We start from the raw sequence: 24,457 nt of genomic DNA, 5'->3' as shown, positions 1-24,457 counted from the left end.
GCCTTTTCAAGGCCTCCATGAGTTGTTGAAGTTACACTTCTCAAGTGATTTTTTCCAACACAGTGAAATTTTCGTGATATTTTTCATGGGACAATAATTGGGAAAAAAGGAACTGTCTGGCTAAGGTGATATTTAGTGACAAATCATCAAAGTTTTGTTGAAAATTTTGAATCTTCCTTCAAGTAGGCAGGTACAACAAAATGCTGCTTATCAGGAGTGGAAATCACTATTCCTGAAAAGTAATAACTTTTTCACATTATCAGTGAAATGGTGACTAGGATTTTAATTCTTTTTTTTTTATAAAAAAAATAAACTGCTGTAGTCACAAAATACACGAGGCCTTTGCTGCCACCACTGCGGGTTTTCTGTTACCCCAAAGCAGACACAGGAACCACAGAAAGTGAGAGAAATATATTAGCTATAACCTTGTAGCAGCTCTACCTTAACTGCTTGGCTTGTCAGTTTTATGAGTAAAGTTGCTGTTCCCTGAAATGCTTGAAACTCTATTATGGAGGTTGAATACATGGAAAGGTTCCTTGAAATGCTATTATAGAGGTTGAAGACTCAGTTTCCCAAACCCTTTAAGTGCACACCGCTGCCCAAGTCGAGTGTGTTCCTGCTGATACCTTGTCTATTTTCAAATTGTATATAGTTTGAAACATAACGTACAAACATTTTGGTACATATTATAAAAAAGTTTTCTCATTTTCTTTAAGGTGCCACTGGTCTTATACATATGAAATCCAAGGCCTTACAGTTTGTACATCCCTGTCATTAGGTGTAAAGCTTTGCTGTCACTGCTTGTATCACAGGAGTAATGAAATGTGTCCCTCTCTCCATCACAATTTTTTGGGGGAAACTGGCTTTATTACCTGACATTCCTTAAAACATGAATCACATCAAGCATTTTTTTGTCCATGTTTACAAAGCAACCTGAATTTCATTTCACTCTCAACATACACTCTTTGGACTGATGTGAGTAACATCAAATCTAAGAGTGAAAAGCTGGTGAGAGAAGGCAAACACACTCATTCACCTGGGATGGTGAAAGCCTGACCATTGCTCACCTAGCACTTCTGAAACAAGGGTGAAACTGCGTATCCCATAGCTTATACGAGTGCCCCAGTTACCAGGCTCTTGCTTATTCTCTTATCTTTTTCTTTCTCAGCTAGTGCTTCTACCTATTGTGCTCTTTAATAAGCAGGAACACCTCTCTGGGTCTCAGGAGCAGCTACTGTCAACACAGGTGAAGTGATTATGATTAAATTTGCCCTTTTCATACACACAAAAAAACCCAACCCCCCAAAAAATTACCAAGCATCTCTAAATGTCTCTCCTCTTAATGTCTCCCCTCTTTATCACCTTAAAATGTCATATTAAAGTCTTTAGAAGGCAAAGTGACTTCTCAATTGTATAATGTTTAAAATGTATATTGTGTGCAATTTTCTATTTTCTGCAAAACTTTCCCCACAACCAAGGATATTTTTCTTCTTACACTATGTATTGTCTCTCTTACTTTTCTTTTTTAAATCAACAATAAAAATTTGGCATACAGATATGCAATGAAAACACAGCTCTACTGCCATTACTTGCATAAGATCCTGCTTGGTTTTGCATGATAAGAGCACTACTATAACAGCAAATTCCAAAAGCAGAGGTCATGATCTGAACTGCTTGACACCTCAGAAAATTTGGGGACTCAAGAAAGGCAATGAACTAAAGAAAGCACAGTTTCATTTGTAGCTTCTGGTTTAAAAGACATGAAAAGGTGATAGGGCAATTAACAAAGAGCCTATTTTTCAACAGATGTAAATCAGAAGTGATTCCAAAAATGTGCACAGGAGTACACTATTACAAAAGTAGAGTCAGGTCCCAGAATCCTGAAATAAGTATAAATGCTGCATACTTAAAGCATCCACCAGTCACAGCTGTGATTCTACATTTTGTATGCATTTCTGTCAAATACAGGAAGTATTATGTGGCTTTCAAAATGAAAAAAATTAAGAATAAATACAACTAAGTTCAAGAATAAAAAATGCATTCACAGCTCTTGTTCTATTTAGGTTACAAAAGAAAATAGCTGATATATGGAGAGGTCAGAAGATTTTCTGCATCCATTGATTAGGTTTTACTAAATATTTTGGTGGGGCTTTGCTGGTAAGTTCTCTAACAAGATGGTTAGAAGAGGGATATAAAAACTCAATACAGAGACCATTCCACATTGCGGTGTTCAAGACCTCCCACTTACACCAATAAAACCAGCGTACTTCTTACATAAAAATATACACTTGAACATCTCTAAGATGATGATTAAGATAATTTCTTGTGCTTTTTTTAAACTTATAAGTTTATTATTTAAAGAACGTCTTGCTGACACCATCTAATAACTGTATGATGTGGCTAAGTCTTTTAATTAGGCAAAAATATATTCAGGTCCCTGGGATAGAAATTAAACCACAATCACACCAATAACCTCCAGAAGTGGACAAAATGCTGTACAGATGGTTTGAAATCACAACAGGTCCCTCTAACGCATATCTAAATCAAAGCCAGCAAAGGTGACTGCGCATCTCGTAAGGAGCGGCAGGCAAGAGCACTCTCAGGCTCAGGAAACAGCACTTTCTCCAGAGCAGGTCTGGGATGGGCAACATGCGCCAACTGCTGATAATGACCACTAGAAGCTTCACATCCATCTGAGTGCAAGGTGGCTTTTTCAGATTTGCCTCCTCTATACAGCATTTATATTTAAAAACACACAAAGAAATCCAAATACCAATCCCAACCCAAGCTCCTCCACATTGCACTTTCAGTGCTTTCTCTAGAGAGATCATGGAGAAGAAAATGATCCCTCCCATGGCAAAAAGCGGTAACTTAAAACATTCCTGGGAGGCATCCAGATACTATACTGATCCTACAGTATGTAGAACAAAATAGCTTATCATTCAGATTATGCTCTTGGACGAAGCTGGATAGCTTCAAGGACAAGGGAGTTACCCTAGATCAGCACCATAAATGTTATTATATATGAAACAGCTGCAAGATAAATTCTTTCATATTACACATAGGTACAGTTGTACTTTCAGCTGTCTCACTGTTGAAATACTGTACGTCTTACACAGGTTTCTCTATTTGTAAAGTACACTTACAATTAGTTGCATAAGAATGAGTAACCCCTTGCAGCTGCAGTGTATTGAAACAAAAACCAGTATCACACCAGATCTGTGGCAAGAGCCAGGGCATCGAACTCCAGAAATTCTTTATATGAAACCTTCCTAAAAAAATGAACTTGGTAAACAGGGAAAAAATGTTACTAAAGAAACTAAAAAATGTCTGTTAGTTAAATGAATAGTGCTATTAAGAGAACAAAGCAGCTTCACCAATTCGTAAGTATGCTGCTCATGACCTTTTTTTGCACTCTTCACCTCTCTCCCATTTTTCCTTTTCTTTTTTTAATCATCTGAGAGAAATCTTCCAAAACCTCTTCAAGAAAATAGTCTACAGCCACAAGACTTTGTGCTAATGAAGCTCCAGAATTATGAAGCCAGAGGTCAAGAGCACGTCCTCCACAACGTCTGGGCTGAATTTGAAATTAAAAGGGCGGCTTGACTTAGAGTAGAGAATGAGTAAAGCAGAAGAAAGAATAAACTCCAGCTGAAAAGTTTACTAAAAGCAGAAAACACTGAATATTGACAAAATCTGTAAACTAACCTAGTTACTGGTGCTTCAGCAGCCATATTAGTACTGACTGAAAAGCAGCCCATTATGTTATTTTCTTTTTTGATAACCCGCATCAAAACACACCTAACCAATACCAAAATAAGTCAAATAAAGGAAAGAGAACAACAGAGTGACATAGGCACTGTTTCTGTTCCAGTTGCTGACTGACAACACTGCCATCCCTTAACATGGTTTTATTTAGTTATTACAACCATCTCTCTGTAAATGACACTTAGGATTATTTAAGATTATGTTGTAATCCTTTTAATCCTCAGTGCTTTAAATTTCAGGCTAAACACCAAAGAGCAAACTAGCACTTAGCAGAAATATTTAAAGCATGTGATTTGAACATAAATCTTCTTTTATTCACCACTCCTCTGATGAAGACCTAGTATATCGCGTCATTCAGCCAACAAGAACAAACAGCACGGTATCTCACTGCAAACTGCTACGTTTCCTCATATCATGTGAAGCTGTTTCTAACCAGTTCTTTTCCTTGGTGCTAGCTATATCATCAATAAAATAAATGAAGGAAAATCAGAAGGTTATATTTTATAAGATGTGCATATTTTCAGTTACTATTAAGGAAAACTTGAAAAAAACCCCACATAATATGTTCATCAAGAACAGAAATAAATTGCATGCACAAATTGGATAGTGTGAGAGACAGATCAGACTTATCCTGTTAAACAGGGAGTAGCTCAATTAAAATGAGTGGAGTAACACTGCTGAAAACCTCATGATCAAGACCAGAAACCCAAATCTTCCTGCCTGAATATCATTTACTTGCAGGTTCCTCTTTTTTTTTTTCCTGCATCGATCATGTTTCCAATTAGTTTTCTTTATGATACTCCTATACTCCATCTTCTTGTTACCATCCATTAACTGTCATATGCTTAGATTTTAAATTCAAGATTTCCTTCTTTTTCTTCAAACCAAAATCTCAATAGTAATTTTCTATTTCTAATCTATAATTCATGAACTCAAATTGAGCACCCAGGCTAAATCAAACTCAAAATTCTTCATCTAGTCCTAGTACAACAGCAGTACATTAGCAGAAAGCATCCATTGCTCTGTTTGAATCAGAGAAGAATGTTTTATTATTCAGAAAGTAATGAAACAAAACCCACCAACTATGCTTTGTTGCCATGCTTTGAAGATATAGTCATACTTATTTCTGATCATTTCAGAGTTAGGCAGCTAATGTACTTAATCAAATAGCAATGCAATCCATCTATATTTAGGTTGCAAAAAAAAAAAAAATCACCCATGTTTTTTTCATTTGAACAAATCTATGAAGAAGTAGACATATATTATCAATCTTATTCCCACCCACTAGGGATAAGTAGATCATCAGAAGCATTTCCTGAAATATTCAGTACCCAGGTACAAACTGACCTCTCCGCTTTCGAACTTGCCTTGGATCCCCTCCAGACTATCTCATAAATCTTCGCTCTCTCTCTAGTCCCCTTCCCACTCTATCTGCTCATGTAGCACCAGTCTCGTTCAGTCCTTTCCTCTCCCAAAATGTCACCACTACTGATGCCAAAGCCTTCTCCTCTTTTGCTCTTACCATCTGGCATAATCTTCTTGTAGCTCTCTGTCTAAACAATGCTCCATCCCTTTTCAAAATGTGTCTTAACATATGTCCTTCCTCCCATGCTTTTACTTCTTAATGTCTCTCCCACTCACTTATTGGCTTGATGAAGACACGTTTTAATGGGTTCAAACAGTAGTGCATAAGTTTCCCTTCTCACATTATTCTGATTCAGTGGAGTTACACCTCACACTAACAGAAGTGAGAAGAAAATGCATTGCAAAGTCTTCGTACAACCAGTTTGGTAAATCAATAACAGAGCTTCGTTTGTCTTTACATTGGAAATATATTAGCTGCAATGAATCACCACTCCAATATGCATTTCCAAGCAGAAATTTTGCTTACTGCAAAATGAGAAATAAACCCTAGAAGCTCAGAAGACCTGTCAGTGTGCTCAGGGGGTTGCAGGAGTGAAGGCTAAGGTTATACTTAATCACATTCCAAGTGAAAAGGCTGAAGATTGACAGCAAAACCAAAATATTTATTCTAAAAATACCTAGGAAATGACAAAGCTCCAAGTGTTGTCTCAAGACAACCTGAAGGACGTGGGGGGTATAGAAGCATAAGTCTTACTGTCTTGAAGAAGAGGAATATTTCTAAATATTGCATGTGCTTCAGAAAGATGTCTAGAAAAATAAACCTTGAAAAAGTCTCTGTAACACCCAGTTGACCCAAAGAGGTTTCTTTTCAAGAAGCCATGTACAGTCGCCTTAGGGGTTTTTTGTCTGTGGTGTTTTTTAATCCCCAGACCCAGGCACAGTTGGTTGCTCCAGCATGTTTCATTGGTGATGATGCCAAAGGACTATCTGGTAACTAACAGTATCTTGACCCTGACATGTTCCCTTCTGCATCTTTCCTCCCTTTATTGTTTGTATTGTTAAAAGTTCTTAATGTTAGAACTCTGGGAAACAATTCAGTTCACAGAGAATAAAATTTTGATGTGGCTTGATGCAACTTTTAGTGAAACAAACAAACAAAAAAAACCTTTCTACTGATATTCATGGGGGCTGGATTATGTCCAAAACTTGAAGATGTTGCAATAAATATTTCATCCCCTAGATCCTGGAATGTTAACCTTGCAGTAACACTTTTCTTGTCCTTTCATCTTCTTGGGCCTTGATCCTCCCTTTCAATTCAATGGGATTTAGATGAAGCATTTAAATAATATTATTTTCCATCAATGAAGAATAGTCCTGTAAGTAATACATGTCCTTCTATGTTGGCCCTGACAGAGGCAAGCTTTTAAAATCCTCCCCTCCCCTTTCAGAAATGAACCTGGGTCATCACCGTCTGAGGACCCTGAACAGCAATAAAAATAAACAGAGTAACCGCACTGTGTTGGAGCAATGCTTGTATAAGCAGTTTGAAGAAGTTGTGTTTATGGAAGTCCTTTAGGTCAAGATTCTAGGCCTGAACCCAAAGCAATTACCTACTAAGTTTTAAAAACAAATTGAATATAGAGCATTAATCAATAAATCAACAGGTTCTCAAGTGTTTAGGAGACTCAGTCATCAGAAATCCTTCTCTTAGAAAAATAGTAAACTGATGCTTGATAAAATGTAACACTCCTGTATCAGTAAGAAAAACGCTGTATTAAATCAATCTCTAGTTATTAAAACCAAGAAAATAAAACCTACCTCTTAACAGAGTTTATACTCAAATGAGCAATGAAATGCATGTGCTGCCTCTTACCTGAAAGACATTCTTTCTGCTGGATTTCTCAGAGGTCCACTCAATGCGAGCACCACACAAATCCACACACTCAGGTTTATATCCCGGTTTCTGGAAAGGAAAAAAAAAAAAAAAAAAAAATCAACCATGAATATGGCTTGACTTTCACAAATTGGGACTGTTATCAGATAAAACAAGAACAGATCAAGTTCAAGTGACAGATTATTGTAGCACAGCTGCTGGTATTACTGAAAAGAGTTCATTATTCCCTGGTATTATTAAATAACCACTCCTGAAGTGTCTTAACTCAGAAATAAGGTTCTTCTATGAGATACATAATTTTAAAAATAATTAGATGGTTTAAAAACAGTCTAATTAACATACAATAGATCAAAACACAAATGCAAACACATTGACCAGATATTTTAAATGCTTACTTTGCAAAACCTCTTGAAAAGCCATTGAGTTTAAAGGTAGTTTTGTGGGTTTTTCAAATGCAAATTTAAACTGATGCAGCTGGAAAGAACAGAAATTAGACAAGGACATACATCGTATCTGTAAGACAAGCTATCTCCTTTCTCCAAACAAATTATCATTTCTAGCTCCTAAAAAAAGAAAAGGTTTTGAGGGTATGAGTGACACCCAGAAAGAGCTCAACACTAGGATAGCTCCACACAGTTTGCTACTTCGCAATGTCAGTCTGTGCATCCCGGAGTGACACAGCTTTGCCTCCCCAGCTCCTCCGTATGGATGCAAATAATTCAAAGAGCAGATTTGTTTGCTTGTATCATTTACGTTGCTGGGAGTTGGTGTAAAGCACAGTAATCCTCATTTGCCATCTAAGCTCCTTCTCCAGGGACTCTGCCTGTGCAGCAGTTCTGGCGAAGCCCATGTAGTTTAGAGTAGCCTTTGCAGATTAGGTTACTGCACATCCCAGACAACAATAAAAATACTACTGTTAACAGTATAAAGCACTAATAAGTCCCTTTTGGGTAAGATATGGAGTAATATCCACATAACGTAATTAATCAACCTGATGCATCTTTTTTGCTATGTTATTCTTAGGCCATTTTACCTTAAAAAATGGTATTGGTGATAAAGAAAACAGACTTAATAGAAGTTAACAGCGGCCAGTCCAGCATCAACCACGTAAACGGCTTTCCAAAGATTGCTCACTGAATTTCTCTAATGTTGTTATTAAAGGCTAAAAAAAATATGTGTTCTCCAGGGTGCTTTTGAGATGGGTAAAAAAGGACCTATTTAGGTTAAAAGAAGAAGAGTAAGATATCTTGGTCAAGTAATTTGCAGCCAGAGTCTCTGGCAGTTTTCAGTACTGGAGTTGTAATTATGTTCTCCATTTGCCAAACCATAAAACCACCATGGTTCAGCTCCTCTAAAACTGACAGTCCTGTGTGTCTTTGTTCCTTTTTTTATTATTTTTTTTTTAATAGAAGAAATATGCAGTTCAAAACAGAAGGATGTTCTTGTGGCTAAACTGCTGGAAGAGCAGGGTTTGGGTTTTTTTCCCCAACTCTGCCTCAGACTTCCTGCCTGGCCTCTAACAAGAGCTTAATCTTTCTGAATTTTTAATAACAGATCAAAACCGCAGTATTGATACTTGATTTTACAAAGATGTGAAATTTAATCAGTTAATATTTGCATGGCAAAAGTGACAAAGTTGAAAAAAAAGACAAACACCAACCTACTAGTACAAACAAATATTCAAATAGGGGGAAAAAAAAAAATGAATTTTCAGTATTCCAGTGCTATACTTTTATAAATAGGGCTATGGTGCCTCCTTTGAGTAGATCCCTCTCCTTGGCCAGGAGATACCCCAGGGAAGTTTCCTCCCCAGGACTCCACGCGATGACCAGGTCTGCACTGCACAGAGCAAGCAGCTCCGTAACCCATCATGAACACACAACACAGCTTTGGCAAACCTTGCTTGCTTTAAAAAAATTACCCAAAAGGATAGTTGGAGTCTGAAAATACTTTAACAAAGAAGGGCAGCTTTATTCCACCAACAGAAAGAGTCGAGAAATTTTGGAAAGACATAATGAGATGAAAAGAAGAGATTAAAATGGAAAGAAACAGGAAATATAGATTCTTGATAGTGAAGGATTTGGGGCTACAGAAGATTTTCCTCAGGAAAACTTCCACGGTGTTTCACACTGAAGTGAGAACAAAACAATGGAAAGGCCAGGGAAGTTTTGGAGGAAGATGGAATAGTAAACTCTGTAGGATTATATGATCTTTAATTTCTATGATTGTACAAAAACGTGTGCAGCAGCAGAACTTGGACTCCTCTGTGCACTCAGTGCACACACAGTTTAGTTTTGTTGTTGTTGTAGTAATCTGGAGTTTGTTTACAGCTCTGTTTTTGTAATAAGCAGAAGAAAAGTATAAGTATTTGCATCTCCCTTTCCAGAAAGAATGGGATGCAAGCTTACAGTGTTGGAAAGATGAACACCCTTCTGCTATGTACAATAATCAACTGGAAAACTTCTCTTTTGGAGAATTCAGCAATTCTGCCCACAACAGGATATGAGACATCTATGAACACCGTACGAGACTCATGGGTATGGCATAGTATGTGAAGCTTCTGAGGAAAACTACACGCAAAACCATTCAGATCCATCAAGCCTGAAACTGTCCATCGTGCACATCAGCCCTTCTTCTGCACCTGGGGAGCTCCACACAATGGGAAGCCCTGCTTAAATCCATAAGGACCCCAGCAAAATTGCCTAGACATTCATTCTGGCTTAAACATTGTCCTGTTACATAGTTTGCTCTCCAGTTTATGCATTACCAGAGACACTGCAAGAGAGTAAGTTAAGGTTACTGGAAAAGCCTGAGCACTCTGCGTCCTTGCTTTGTGTTTTGCAGTCAGAGCAATTATGTTATATCAATGTTGTTGGAGGGGGTTACGCTGTAAATTGATACAAGTGTCTGCTACAATGAGATCTTCCTAAACATGAATATGGATTTCAGCAGCATTTTCACTCGCTAAATTACTTTGCAGATGGGCTAATAACCTGAGGTTAAAATAACCTCTGTTGAATAAACTATCTCAGGGAATAAACAGACTACTTTTTCTTGGTCAGACAGACCAACTGATAATAGAATTTAATGCTGGTAAGAAAGAACAGAGCCGTGATCCATTTAGATCGCAATGTCCTTAATTTAAAATAAAAAGCAAGTTATATTCATATGAATGCTAAAAAAAAAAAATAATTATCAAAAACATGACCACAAATGATCAAGGCAGCAGCAGCAAAAGATAATGATTTAGCTACATGGGATGCAAACTTGCATTTTCATTAATATTTGTAAACAAGCTCATTTTCTGAATCTCTCCTCTGTGTGCTTTAATTGTTGCGCTCTAACTATTACTAATAATAATACCAGATATTGTCACTAACTTCACCAGAAAGCTATGGATCCCGGTCTTCTCCACGCAAATCAACAGGAAAGTTGTTATAGGGAGTCCTACATCTACAATCGTACAAAGGAGCCACAAAAACTCCTTTTAGCTATTACTAGTTCTTTGCATTAGAATATTATTAAAAAAATTGGTAAGTATAATTTTAAATCACCTCTAAATTTTGCCCTATCATCAGAGAAAGAGGTATGATTAGAACGTGCTTTCATTTCCCTCTCTCCTGTTGCCTTTATTGTGAAATATCATTCCTCTTATAATGATGCTGTCTTATTCTAAATTTTCACTTCATGTACAGTATTTAATAATTAATAATTAATGAATTAATAGCTTTATAATACAAAGGAACATTAATCTTTTTCTTAAGTCACATCATTTTCCTGCTAACAATAGACATGCTTTGTTATAAGTCATACTATCGTGAATGAACATTGCCTCTATTACATTATTTAATTGATGGTTGAGCTCCCCTTCTTCCAAAGTAAACTACAGCTGAAAAAAAACCAAAATCAGTAAACAAATGATCCCTAATGAATCCATTTTTTATTATTTCCTTTCCACTATCAAAATTATATCTGGTTAAATGGTTTACAAAGGAAATAAGCATTGCATTTGCTTTATCAGATGAGATCAACATGCCCGTTTAACTTTTTTTGATATGTGAAATTTGGGTTTAGGAAATTAGTTTATAAGGTTTTGAATACTGACAGCTCTTGTTGTTTTCAGGGTTTACCCAATTTGTTTATTTACCATTGCATATAAGTTATATGCAACAGACAGAAAATGTGACTTTAACAACATTTTCTTACCTAGTGAACGTTGAGTTCACAGCCCCAGTGTTCAGATCTAGCATGGAATAAAAAAAAAAAAAAAAAAAGCCACTTATTTTTTTCCCCATAATGAGCAAAATATGGGATGAATATGTCTGTGTTCTTCCTAACACAGGAGGCAATAGATGTTATCTCACCAATCGTGAGCACTGGAGGTGAAGTGAAACTTCACAGGAAGGGACTGACTTCTCAGAAGATCCTTTTTCATAACACACCTTAATTTTTTTGAGTTAAACAGATTGAGATCTTGGTCAGAGTCATATTCTCCAGGCAAGTTTACTTTTGTATCTAAATCCTTAAACACCCAATGGGAATTTTAACCATGTGCAGGAGTCTCAGAGCAAAATCGAGTCTCCTGTGTGTTGAATTTCCACTCATCCATTTATCTCCTGGCATTTGGGTGAGTGCTTGCAAAGAGAGAGGAGAAGAGGTAGCAGGTAGAAGTGTAAGACAGCTAGTAAATTATAAGATTAGTCCTAATAAGTTCACCTGAGACTTTTTTTTTTTTTTTTAAATAACATCTAATTCAACTATAAGGAAAACAGATGATTCTGAAAAAAATGCATGGCTTCAGAAAAGTAGTATTTGCCAGCTGTACTGGTACAAACACAAGCAGAAAGTACCAGGTTTCATCCTTTACTTGCTTTTATTGTTTAATCTATTTTTATTTTTCTGCGACCCTCATCTTCATTCCAAAAAAAGCAAGGCATGAAAAGGTGATTTTATGGCAGGTGGCATTGATAGATCAAGAATATATAGAAGAAAAGGTCTATATCACCTGCCACGGAAAAAATAGCTTATTGTTTGTGACTCCTGCCAAAGAGAGCACCTTTGTGGCCACCCATCACACCAATGAGATTTGGCAGGTTTGATCAGGCCTTGAGAGCCTTTCACAACGGGGCTTTGTCAAACCTGTCCCTTCACTGCCCACAGTGTCACACATTTACCGAATTCCCTTTTTGTTGCCCACATTCAGGTTCATAGGCTCAAACTCGGCAGTAACTAGCACTGCAGGGATACGTGCCGTTATTGCTTGCGCAACATAGCTGTCACATCTCCGAAGACTAAGATCGGTGGTCTTTCCTTGGGGCACAATAAGAAGGTACTGCAAATTTCACTTTGTAGTAACTACAGGCTACAGAAATTGCATTAGCTGCATTAGACGGAGTCATAGAAATATTCAGGAAGGTTAGCGGGATATGGTAGATGTCACATTTATACTACGATAAAAAAATCACTTTGCTAAGTTATAATGTTTTCTGCTTTGGTAACACCCTATATTAAGGTGCCATTTATAAATAATTTATTATTATTTATTAATGTATAAGCCACTTTATAGGATGGTAGATAACAACTTAAATTCATGTATTAAAGATGCACATACACGTTTTAATACAATTTACATCTCACAATATCCTTTGCAACAGATTCTCATCGCATCATCTGTTAAGCATTTATTACTAATGCATTTTATAACATACTTTATAATATATTATTTGAGGAAGTAGCTGCATTTAGTGATCATTTTCATGAATAAGAATAAAGCATTTATAAATGGCACCTTAATTTAAAGTGTTACCTTCACATTACCAGATAGTCACTCACCATTTGTCTCACTTTGCAATTATTCTCAAAATGCACCTCTTAATAAAGGACACGCTAAGTCCTATTTCTTCTCATACACTACATCTGATTAAAAGTTTATCAAGGCATTTTCCTTCAGCTGCTCTCAAACCTTTGAAGGCTGCCAGCTCAGTCTGAATTGGTCTTATGTAAACACCGAACTTTTTATACTGAAATAACAGTTGCAAGGAAGCTGAGGATATTGGATGGTTGATTGCCTACCAGGTTGGCCAGCGCCGGCTGCTTGGATTCTTTGTAAAATTCCATTTTCCGAGCTGTGAGAACAATCCAGGACGTGGACCAGTTTTTCCTTAAAATTAAAAAAAAATTAAAAATGAAAAATTAGCAAGATATGCAAGCAGAAGGTAAAAGATGCTCCATTTGTAGGCTTGGTTTTTAATTATTTCATTCAAGAAACAAAAATGGTCTAAAGTTAATATCAGCAATGTACTTCCACCAATATTGACGCAGTTGCACCATCCTAATTATACTTGAATGTGGCCAACAAATCTTGAAGGCCTTCTTTTTCCTCGTTCATGTTTTAAAGCCTATCTATGTTCCTTTTCCACCAAGGTGCCTTAACCACAGGAAAACAGTGGGATTATTCACACATGCTTAAAGTTCACATGTACTTGGAGGACTCCAATAGCTGGTGCCCTTCTGGTAATTAATATTTAAAATAGAACCGAGAAGGAAAAATGTAATTTTGATCTGATTATGCAGAGCTCAGCAAAGGGTCTGTTTTGAAAGGTCCCCAATACTTTCTCCTTTCCCTAGATTAAAAATTTACAGGAGAGCAAGGAAGATAACAATATCTGAGAGAGGTTTAAGTAACCATTAAACATCAGGCGTTCATAGTAGAGCCTTAGAGAGCTGACAAACTGCTGGGGCCAGGGAGAAGTCAAAATATACATGGATATGTGAAACAGTGTCCCCTGACACAGAAGAACATAATAATCAACTCAGAAGAAAATACTATTATATGTATTACATATAATGTAATGTTTCAAACCACTGCATAATCATAAACAAGTAGATCTAGTCTGATAGAAAAACTGGTTTTAGCTGAAAGTCTCAAGTTTGGGCTGGCAATTTGAGGGTCATAACACTTAATATCTACAAAAATACTCATAAACCCACTATTGCCTTTATGTGAATGCAAATCACAAATCTGAACATTTTAGAATAAACTTGAAAACGCGTATGATAAACAGGTTGCTTCACGTGTATGTTGCAGTGCGTTAAAAAGGAGGGAGCTGCTTTGTAAGGACACTGAGGGCCCAGGGAGGAGCTGTTAGAAACCCTTTTTCCTCTCTCTTCTCTCTTCCCTAGTCCCTTTGAATTTTCTCTGTTTAGGTATTCCTAAGTAACTCAAACACACTCATTTTTTATTCTAGCAAAACCTGGGTTTGTTGAGTTTTAAAGCCTGTTGGTCTTCTTTGCAATGTTCACTTCCAGATCCATCTCAAAGCTCTGCTGCTCTCAATATCCCATCAAACTGCACATCAGGCATAACAACAAGCAGTTTTTCTATTAATGACTTTCCTATTCAATATGTTTCAGTCATCAGCTTAAGGAGCATAACCGATATTACAGATGAAGCCCTAATGTCACTGACATTCAGAGGAACTTTCACTCTACTTCAGTGTGGGCAGGATTTTGCTCAGCATGATCTAATGATCATCCCTAAAATATGGCCAACAAGAGGCAACAGTGAAAGAAAGTGTCTGTAGAGGAGATGAATATATCTGAAGAAAATCGAACTGCATTTTTTATGCCATGTTAATGGGGAAAAAATAAAGAGTGGCATTGAAAAAGAGAAGGAAACAGCAGGGTTTTAGAAAAGTACCTGACCATCACTGGCAAATATTTCCCCACAAAAGGACAGTGTTTGTAAATCACACTGAATTTTTCAGCTAAGTTTACTAGCACTGTAAAGCTGTATCCTTAGCTAATGTGAACTATGGTCATAGCTGTGAGTTTGTGCATATTGGCATTAAGAACAACCTCAGCTAATTATTTTTTCAAAGTATCTTTAGGAAACAAGTACTGTAGCTGAGAATCACCATCAAGGTAGTGAATACAAGTTGTCTATTGGTAAGTACAACTTCAGTTCTTTTTAATCCCCCCGCCCAAAAGATCTTAGCACAGGGGTGTAAGTGGCCAAGCATGCTATGTACCGGTTTAAACAGATTTTCCTTTGAGTTGGATATCCTGGATAAATATGGATTACCAAAGGATTAAAACCCTTGGGACACAGCTTAGATTCAGTACCCAACTTAGACCAAATGTTTGACATTAGCTATGGAGAGGAACATTTCTGTGTTATGGCCACTTTTACCAGCCAGAGTGCTGCTTGCTCCAGCTATTTGTGGGGCAGGTTTTTCAACCTGAGAAATATAAATCAGCAATTGCATTTTGAGGTCCCAGACTTGTGTGTAATCTTCTTAAAGCATTCAAATTTCTGATCAAACTGGCAAGTTTGCCAAGATTTGAAAACATTTCATTTCAACCTGGACCTCATTTCAAAAAAAAAAAGTTTGCAGTTCTATTTATGGTTTTGAAATGTTGTCAACAATAAATATATAAGTCAATGATAAGTATGTCTTAAATTATATCAAGTGAGATGTTTTATCTAAGTTTCATTCTGAATTTTAAGGGGACAATGCTTTAATTCCATCAGGAATAAGAAAATTTAGTGGTTTTGCAGCAGACTATAGGAATTATAGAACCTATGAGAATGCAACTCAATTTCACCGTATTAACTGCAATAAGATTTTTTTTCCCTAAATTTAAATTCCCCAGATCTTTTATTCTACACTTGTTTCATTTAGAAAGTGACATTTTAAAATCAAACTTCATTACTTTTGTGATCTCAAGATAAAAAGTATACAAACTAGTCATACTTTTTATGAGATTTTCCATAAAGTCATCAGTCAGACTAAAAAAAAAAAAAAAAGAAAAAGCTCTAAGGTATATTAGTTTGTACAGATGGGCACACATTGTATTTCACGGGATACATGCAGTGACCTAGGTTTTCAAGCTGTTTGGAAAAGTCAGTTCACAATATTCTAATTTTTGCCGTGCAGCACCAACATTATTCAAGAAATCACTTCCAGCTGCTGAACAGCAAGTTCAGGTAAGTGACTCAGGCAAAGTGTGTGCAGAGTAGGTGAATCCTCACTATCCATCTCCTCTCTGTATAAAGAGCCATAAATATCAGAGTATGCAGAGAAGACCCTGCTAGAATTAGCAAGCATACTGTGTGAATTCGTCTATAGCTACAAGGTCCAAGTCATGGTGGAAAGCCGCTGCCGGAGAGCCCCTGCGAGGTGCCACCAACTCGGGGGGCTGCAGAAGGAGCCCCGAGCGCTGCGCCTGCATTTGCATTCTGTCAAACGAACACCTGATGGCAGCACGTTATAGCTTCAGTGGTGCTCACAATCTCTGAGGCTATTTAAAAATACGAGACTGTTCAGGGCTATTTAAAAATACAAGTGGCCGAGCTACGCTGCCTCCTCCCTGTGCCCACGCCGAGCCGGCGCGCAACGCCAAGCCGTGGGGATGCTCTGTGCTAAGGGTGCCTGATGCACCGGCAAGGTAAACCTCCCTCCTTGTCTGGGCTGGTTCACAGGTGATGCTCAGCCTATGCACACGCTGCAGAAGCTTCTGCCAGTGTCCAAAGTGGGGAACAGAGTATTACTGGGTCCAATGCCTTTTCCCAAAATGCAAGTTACACCAGGCTCTGATGGCACCCAGCTGCAGCAGGCTTGGCCAAGTGTTGACAATGTTCTTTCTTCAAGTGAGAGGTTGGACTAGGTGACCTCCAGACTCCCTTTTCAATGAGCATTTCTAGGATCCTTGTGGTTTAGCACTATACAGGTATGAGAACTTATTACTTGGCTCCTTTCTCCAGGCAGAAAATGCCACATGTCACATTTCTTTCTCATTGGTAACATAGAGTGCTGGTCATGTCACTGCTACTCCCTTACAGGCATCTAAATACAGCAAACCATAGCAAATCCTTCCATAAAAGGCAGCATTAATATTCACATTACTTTCAACACAAACAGTACTAAGCAAGTAAGTGCTGACCACTTTTGATAATCTTGCCCTGGCATCCCAGTGGCATCACCTCATGGTGGGTTCCTACATCCCATCCTTGACCCCTCAAGCACACACTCAGCACCAAAAGTTTTCCCACTGGAAAATATATTAATGGTTTGCCTAGTGCCTTAAGGCTGTCCTTAATATGTGTATAATATATATAATATAGAGGCTAATATTGACACATGCTCATTGCATGCAATGAACCTGTGAGCTACTGTCACTTGGTTTCTGGGACTGTAATCATACATTGACTTAATACCGAAATAATGACAATTTGGCTGTTAGCAGCAATAGTAGCTATATATACTTAAACATGCATCAACTGACTTTTGCAACTGATAAGCTCTGCAACATTCACATGTAATACCTTAATTTCTTGCCACCGTCTGCTATTTTAGCTTTTAGAAGATATCCTTCTTTCTCCACTACCTACAAGGAAAAAAAAAAAAAAACACAACCATATCATAACCATATCATTTATTCAGGTGACTGAATCCACTTAGTACATGCATAAGAATCTGTATCTAGCTAATCTTGTGCGGGGGCCTTTTATCACTAATTCTCAGTTTAGTCATCTATTTTTTCTGATACAGTCAGTTCTTTTGAAAATCTCCAAACAATGTTTGAAGTTAATTAGGTCACAGAATTAACCTCAAAAAAACCCCAAGAATATTCTATCCATTGATTTAGAAGAAATGTCTTCTAATGTAAGCAAAGTTTCTAGCTATAAGTAAAAAATGAGTTGAAAATATATTGCAAGTACACTATGTCAAGGTATCATTTCATATATTGAGTTCCAGGAGTCCACGTTTCATTAACGGCTATGAGGGACACACCATGCTTCTGTAAAAGACTCTTGCTTCTTATGCTCTAAAGAGAGACAGGTTAAGGGGTAACCAATGTCAGAGAAACATTAAATATCTGTACAAAAGGAAAAGCTACATTAACTTCATCGGTGCCACATTTTGCTTTGAGTCAGCACTAAATCAAGGCTCATGCAAGATGCTAAAAGGCATCATGTTTTTAAGTGGTGCTGTCTTTTGGATGAGCTATGGTATTGAGGCGCTCACCCCTCACAGCCCTTAAAAGGTCACACTTCACTGGAGTGTGTGCATCCATGTGCAGGGAGAACTTGTCTTCAAGTTTCCAGCTGAACTAAATTATCTCATAGTATGGCGCAGAAAACCAAATTGAGCAGTGCTGTCAATTCTCGACATATAATCTGAAACTAGAATTATAAACAAGGGAAAGCACAGCTGTGTTGTGCATTTTCCAAAATACACCCAAAAAGGCAAAGCCCTTAGCTATTACCTATAAAAAGCAGTATGTGGTATTAGCAACCTGATACCACCTTTGTAGATCCCATACTCTGCTATTGCTATTACTGAAACCTGGTCCTTTTTCTGTGGTGTCAGAACAAGTTAAGGACTCTGCCGGTGTACATGAGGCTGCAACCCTGGTTGCAGGGTATCAAGGTTGCACTTGAGTTTTGGGATATTAGAAGCAAATCCTAGGCTTAGTCTTTTATTTTCATTTCTCCCTCTTAATTTGTGCTCCTCTGCATCTCTGCACACACTTTCTTTAAGCCAGAGGCCCTTGCAGACATTTGGTTCTCTATGACCTGCTGAAACATCCCCTGTATAGCTGTGATATTGTGCTGGTTTTGGCTGGGATAGAGTTAATTTTCTTCATAGCAGCTAATATGGGGATATGTTTTGGATTTGTGCTGGAAACAGTGTTGATAACACCGGGATGTTTTCGTTCCTGCTGAGCAGTGCTGACACAGAGTCAAGCCCTTTTCTGCCTCTCCCCCCACCCCACCAGCGAGGAGGCCGGGGGGCACAAGAAGCTGGGAGGGGGCACGGCTGGGACAGCTGACCCCAACTGGCCAAAGGGCTGTTCCATACCATATGGTGTCATGCTCAGCGTAGAGAGCTGGGGGAAGAAGAAGGAAGGGGAGGACGTTCGGGCTTACAGCATTTGTCTTCCCAAGTAACTGTTACACGGGATGGAGCCCTGCTTCCCTGGCGATGGCTGAACACCTGCCTGCCCGTGGGAAGGAGTGAATGATTTCCTCGTTTTGCTTTGCTTGCATGCGCGGCTTTTGCTTTACCTATTAAACGATTCTACGATTCTAAACTGTCTTTACCTCAACCCACGAGTTTTCTCACTTTTACTCTTCTGATTCTCTCCCCCATCCCACCAGAAGGGAGTGAGCGAGCGAGCAGCTGTGTGGGGCTTAGCTGCCGGCTGGGGTTAAACCACAATAGATATACAATTTGGGCTAGGGGTTTTTTTGCCTATGTAAATTTATATTTAAAAACTAAAAACCAAACAAACTGGTCTTCAGCCAAACCTACTGACCTGCAATCTCATCAGATGTCATTAGCTAAGGATGTCCCAACTGTGTCACTAACAGGAAAAGAAGCAAAATTGTGATGCAGAGTGGGTCTGTTTTCCCTTTCAAACACTACTGAATCTGTGTCTGACTGGGATATTGTAACTCCACATGATCCTTATAGTAAATTGTGTCACAAGGTGATTTTGTAACAATTTCAATAGAATTTTGCTGTCTGCAAAGCCATTAAATAGAAATAAAACATGCTTTAACATGCAACATTGGGATTTTAAAATCAAACTTATCTGTTATTTTGATTATACAAAATGTCATGATATTAACAGTGTAATATGTTTAACTATTTCCTTAGATTTTTGTCTGTTGCTGGTATAGAGCATAGAATGAAATATATACACTTTACATATCTGTTTGTACCTATGAAAAGGTCTGTATGTCTGTGCACAATGGTTTAGGTGACATTCTCAAATGGGTACACGAGGATTAGTGTGTGCATTTTCTATAATTTGTACATATCTCATGCAAATTCCTGTCATGCATATCATTGCCATAGAAAACCCAGAGAGAAAGTATGTAGGGATTATTGTGCAGTCATGCCACTATTTATCTAGTGATGGATGGATGAATTATTAGAGTTAAAATAAGATTTAATCCCTGTCTCCACCTACCTTTTTTTTTTTTTTTAATCAAACTTACTTTACATCTTTCGATATTTTTCTTCGCCTTCTAACCCTTCATTTTTGTAGCATAAAACCTCTGGTGCTTGGCCAGGGCCAAAGATGCCAAATAACATATGAGAAAGGTTATTCTTTTTAATATTTCTATCCATCTGGAAACAGAAATTGGGAGGAGCATTGGCTAACCATTCAAGCTGTTGATTGCTTCTCTGAATCAGACCCAAAATCTCATGCTTTCAAAGTTTACCAACCACCCTTCTCAAACTGTTATTTTAACCAGTCCAAAACTAAAGGCAAATATGATTTTCAACATCAGATCTGAATCACCTCTATTCTCACATTTTGGGCAGTTAAAAATTGGATGTGCTTCCAGATGAAAATGTTGCTGCTCAGTCATATTTTCCTTATAATTGTCTTGAGCTAGAATATCAAATCCACTAACAAATGTTGGGCATATAAAATATCCTGATTTAAATTACATAGCTCAAATCTGCCATTTGTTTTAAATTAAACAGCTCAAAAATATAAGGTCTTCAGTTAATATGAGACCTCTCAGTGCTAAGCAAAATAACTTTCATATATATTGCTTTAATTTAATTAGTAAAGACGCTGTCTTCAAAAAAATTAGCATGGTCTTAATTAATTGATAATGTGTAGAGTTTTCTCTGTAATTAGTATAAAGGGCATTTATGGAATTACAAAACACCTTTACCACAAAGACAAATAAAAAGATTTCTAGGATGATCGCAATATTTTTATAACCTCTGTTTGGGGTGCTATATTGCCCTTGTTAAACATCTGTTAATATCCCCTTTTCTGTTCTACGTGTTTTCAAGAAAATAACTCCAAGACAGCTCAGGATCAACTCACAATGCTTCTGCAAATGAATGATATTAGATTAAAAAGAATACCAAACATATCCTAATGATATGCTCTGTTGTTTCTGTCTCAATAAATATCATCATTTGCTGTTAAGCTGCTGCCCTTCCTGCACCTTTTCAACATATGGAAGGTTGAGAAAATGACCCAAAATGCCCCGAAGAATTAGCATAGAAATAAGAAAATGGAATTAGTGTGTGGGGTGTTGTGTTTGGGTTTTTTTATTATTATTTGTTTTTTAGAAGAATATTACAGATGAGAGCATGTATGTGTAAATATTTGAGTTTCTAAATAATATAAAAAAGAGACTCATGAGCTAACAGTATTAGAAACTACAAGGAAAAGTAATTATCACTGTCTCACATGTAGGTTCCATAATTTTCTTAATTACAAGAATTCAAAGCTTCTGAACCTAGCTAATCCTGAAAAATTTGTGGAGGTAAAAGTACCACTGATATCAACATTTCTTTGCTGAATCTATATTTGCATATTAATTTTCCTTTAATAGAACAACCTCTATGCTTCTCATTCCCCCTAGATTCTTTTAATGTCAAGGAAAATTTTGTTAAATCTCATGACCACTTTTACTTATAAAAATTGATATTGATATTAAGCTCACCTTAGTATGGGCAAAGACAGGACAAAGACATGGTCGCATTCCTTTGTACCAAATATTAATACTGATGAAACATCTGTCTAGTACAACCGAATTAACAGCTAAGCCAAGCTATATAAATTGCTTTGTACCTTCTAAAATTATTCTTTTTATTGATTAATCAAAGTCCTTCAAATCCCTTAACATCTTGAGGCATCCAAAGCCTCATGTAGTTATTCTTTAGTAAAGTGTGTGTAACATTTACATTATAAACATTTAAATAACAAGAGTGATTTATCAGTCTATAGAGCAATTGCTTACCGTGTGGTCCTGTGTACTAATGATGTCTGCAAGCGTTAAGTTATGTTGGGAATGATTTCTTCTATGACGATTTACCTAAGGAAAAAAAAAAAAAAATCAAGGATGTAAATTCGGAGAGGATTCAGATACATGCAGGTAAAGGTGGACAAACAAATTTAATTACTGGGCATGCACAGCAAGCATTGGATGGAGTTTTGGAAACCTGTCTTCTTTCAGTACTGCATTTCTGTGAAAACTGGTGTTCCTCTGAGCCCTGTGTATTTGAAATGAACAGCTACCAAACTCTGAAGATCTCTGATATAGATGTGTTTCTTTGTGATGTCCCATTGGTAATTTTACCTAAATTTAACCAGCTGACAATAATCATTTAAAATTATGACTTTTCCATCAGGAATCTCAAAAATTGCTTAACTAGTTAGGTGCTCTTAAACCCATTTTACAGAAATGGGAAGGATGATAATTATAACCTCAAGGACAAAAAGCAAGTCAATGAAGAAACTAGAAAATAATTGGGAACAAACACATAATATATCTGGTGTGTTTAAACTGCTCTAAAGACTATTTCTAAAATCTCCATGACTGGAAGGCTACAGCAATACTGGACTCTGATTCTACAATTGTTCCCAAGTACCGAGTCCTTGATTTCCTCCAGTTCCCTCTTTTCCAGGAGGAAGCCATCTTTGATGTAACTCTGGAAAATTATTGCATTATACTAGAAATTATTAAGACTAAATAAAAGTTTCATCACAAATCAAGCATTTGGCAGAGCTCAATAGCATTTTTTGTTGTTAGCATGTTTTGCACACACCCAAAAGTATGTGCATGTGTGTATATATACACACATATATATATATAAAACTTTTACTGTTTCAATTCAATGTCAATCAATAATAATATAATTTGGAGTTAGGATCCCATAAAATTCAGTGATTATCTCCTCTTTTAACTGAAGCCAAAAAGCAAACAACAAAATACAGTCTCAACTAGTTTCCACTGTATTCATCATAATGCACTCTGGTTTTCCTTATTAAAACAGAGTTAACCAAAAGTCATAATGTATTCTGTTTATATTCATGTGTCTGAATATAGAAAATGTTCTTAATTAATCCAGAGGGCCACGCTCAAAAAACAGTTAAACATATTATGATCCCATATTTTTCCTCAACACATTGCTTTCATGTTTATTTGTAAGCACTAACATTTTTAAGCCTTGAAATCTATATCCTAGATATTGCTCTACTCTCCTAGTCAGAGCTAATGAGCTTAATGAATTACCAGTTCTAAATTTAATACAAACATTTCAAAGAAAGAGATAAAACATTCTTCACAATTCAAAAGTTTCTCTGACCTATTTATGAAGAATATCACTTAACAATTTCATTAAGGGTGAGTAACAGCTGGTGACATGGCTGTGTCCTAAAGTGTTTTTCTCTCTTAATATTCTGCATCTTAAGCAATCGAGCTTTCATAAGGAATACTTTAGTTAGTGGCAGTCCCTCCTTTGGGGAGAAAAAAAATGTCAGACCACATTTTCTGTATTTTGCAATCTTGTTTTCAGGAGTGTCATGTTCCTGTTTTATTAGCATGTAGGGTAAACAAGAATGATTTGCTGATGCTATTGAGAGAACTTCTAAGATTACAGTCTTTCTATTTGGATTTTGGATGGAACTTAATATTAATGCAGGCAGAGGCATGTATATAAATTCAAAATAAATTAATTCAATTTATCTTTTTCTTTATCTTTACTGTTCAACAGCTCTGAAGGTTCTATAGTGCTCAAGACATATAACTAAACTATTCAGGTCTAGATCATAGAAAGTCTTTCTTACCCAGATCCCCCATCCTAATTATTCCTTGACATACAACACAGCATATTGCCCAGCGATGCTTTCTAAAATATATTCTTCACTCATCCAAATTAAATAACAAGACACACTACCACTCCACAGTATCTATTTTAACATTCAGCTGCTCTCTCCAGGAATCATACGTGTCTGTTGGGGGCCCTATATGCAACTTTGTGAAGTGTACAGCACTGATCAGAGCTTTCGGTCTGGTCTTTGGTTCAGCGATCAGAGCATTAGCAAAAGAAATGCTCACATTTGACACATGCTAAAAAGAATATATCGGAAGCACTAAATCCATCCACAATGAAACAAAGAAAGGAGATAGTAAAAAGTACAGTTTTAGTAGTACTAGCAAATTATTAGTGGTAGTATAATAAGAAGACAATAGTAAGATTTCCAGGAAGTATGAAAGGAGGGGAAAAAAAAAAAAAAAAGAAAAAAGATATTACATTCATTATGGATGATACTATGTGCTTTAAAAACCTCTTCACTGTATGCAAAGAAGAAATATTAAGGAACACTGCATGTGTATAAGGAGAAAGAATAGACCTACCTCCTTATTTGATGTGATATTTTTTGCTAAAAAGATGTTTCTCTTATAGGGCAAAAATAAAAGAAGTTACATTACTTCGTAGCCCAGCAATGCACAATCTCACACAAGAAAGTCCTGAAGCTCCAAAGTCTGAATCTAGTTACAGAAATATAACCAAAATCCACAGCTATGTAAGCCAAGATCAAGCTCTTCTGGAAAAACACCCACACTATTTGGCTTATGAATGGAATTAAAGGAAACTT

At 36.9% G+C, this 24,457-nt stretch overlaps 1 protein-coding gene across 4 annotated transcripts in view; it reads right to left on the bottom strand.

The window, feature by feature from the left end:
* The window catches only part of ARHGAP15 (Rho GTPase activating protein 15), a 331,391-nt gene that overhangs the window by 261,930 nt on the left and 45,004 nt on the right, over positions 1-24,457 (bottom strand). For all 4 annotated transcript variants that reach the window (XM_082312214.1, XM_082312216.1, XM_082312215.1 and 1 more), the window contains 4 exons: positions 21,816-21,890; positions 17,355-17,416; positions 13,100-13,187; positions 7,007-7,096 (listed from right to left, as the gene is read on the bottom strand). In XM_082312214.1, coding sequence (XP_082168340.1) covers positions 7,007-7,096; positions 13,100-13,187; positions 17,355-17,416; positions 21,816-21,890 — 315 coding nt within the window. The remainder of the gene's footprint in view (positions 1-7,006; positions 7,097-13,099; positions 13,188-17,354; positions 17,417-21,815; positions 21,891-24,457) is intronic.

The sequence above is a fragment of the Platalea leucorodia genome (assembly GCF_965183815.1).
Source record: "Platalea leucorodia genome assembly, chromosome: 5".
Taxonomy (NCBI): Eukaryota; Metazoa; Chordata; class Aves; order Pelecaniformes; family Threskiornithidae; genus Platalea; species Platalea leucorodia.
Note: the sequence above shows the minus strand (reverse complement) of the source record. Positions and strands in the feature narration are given on the sequence as shown.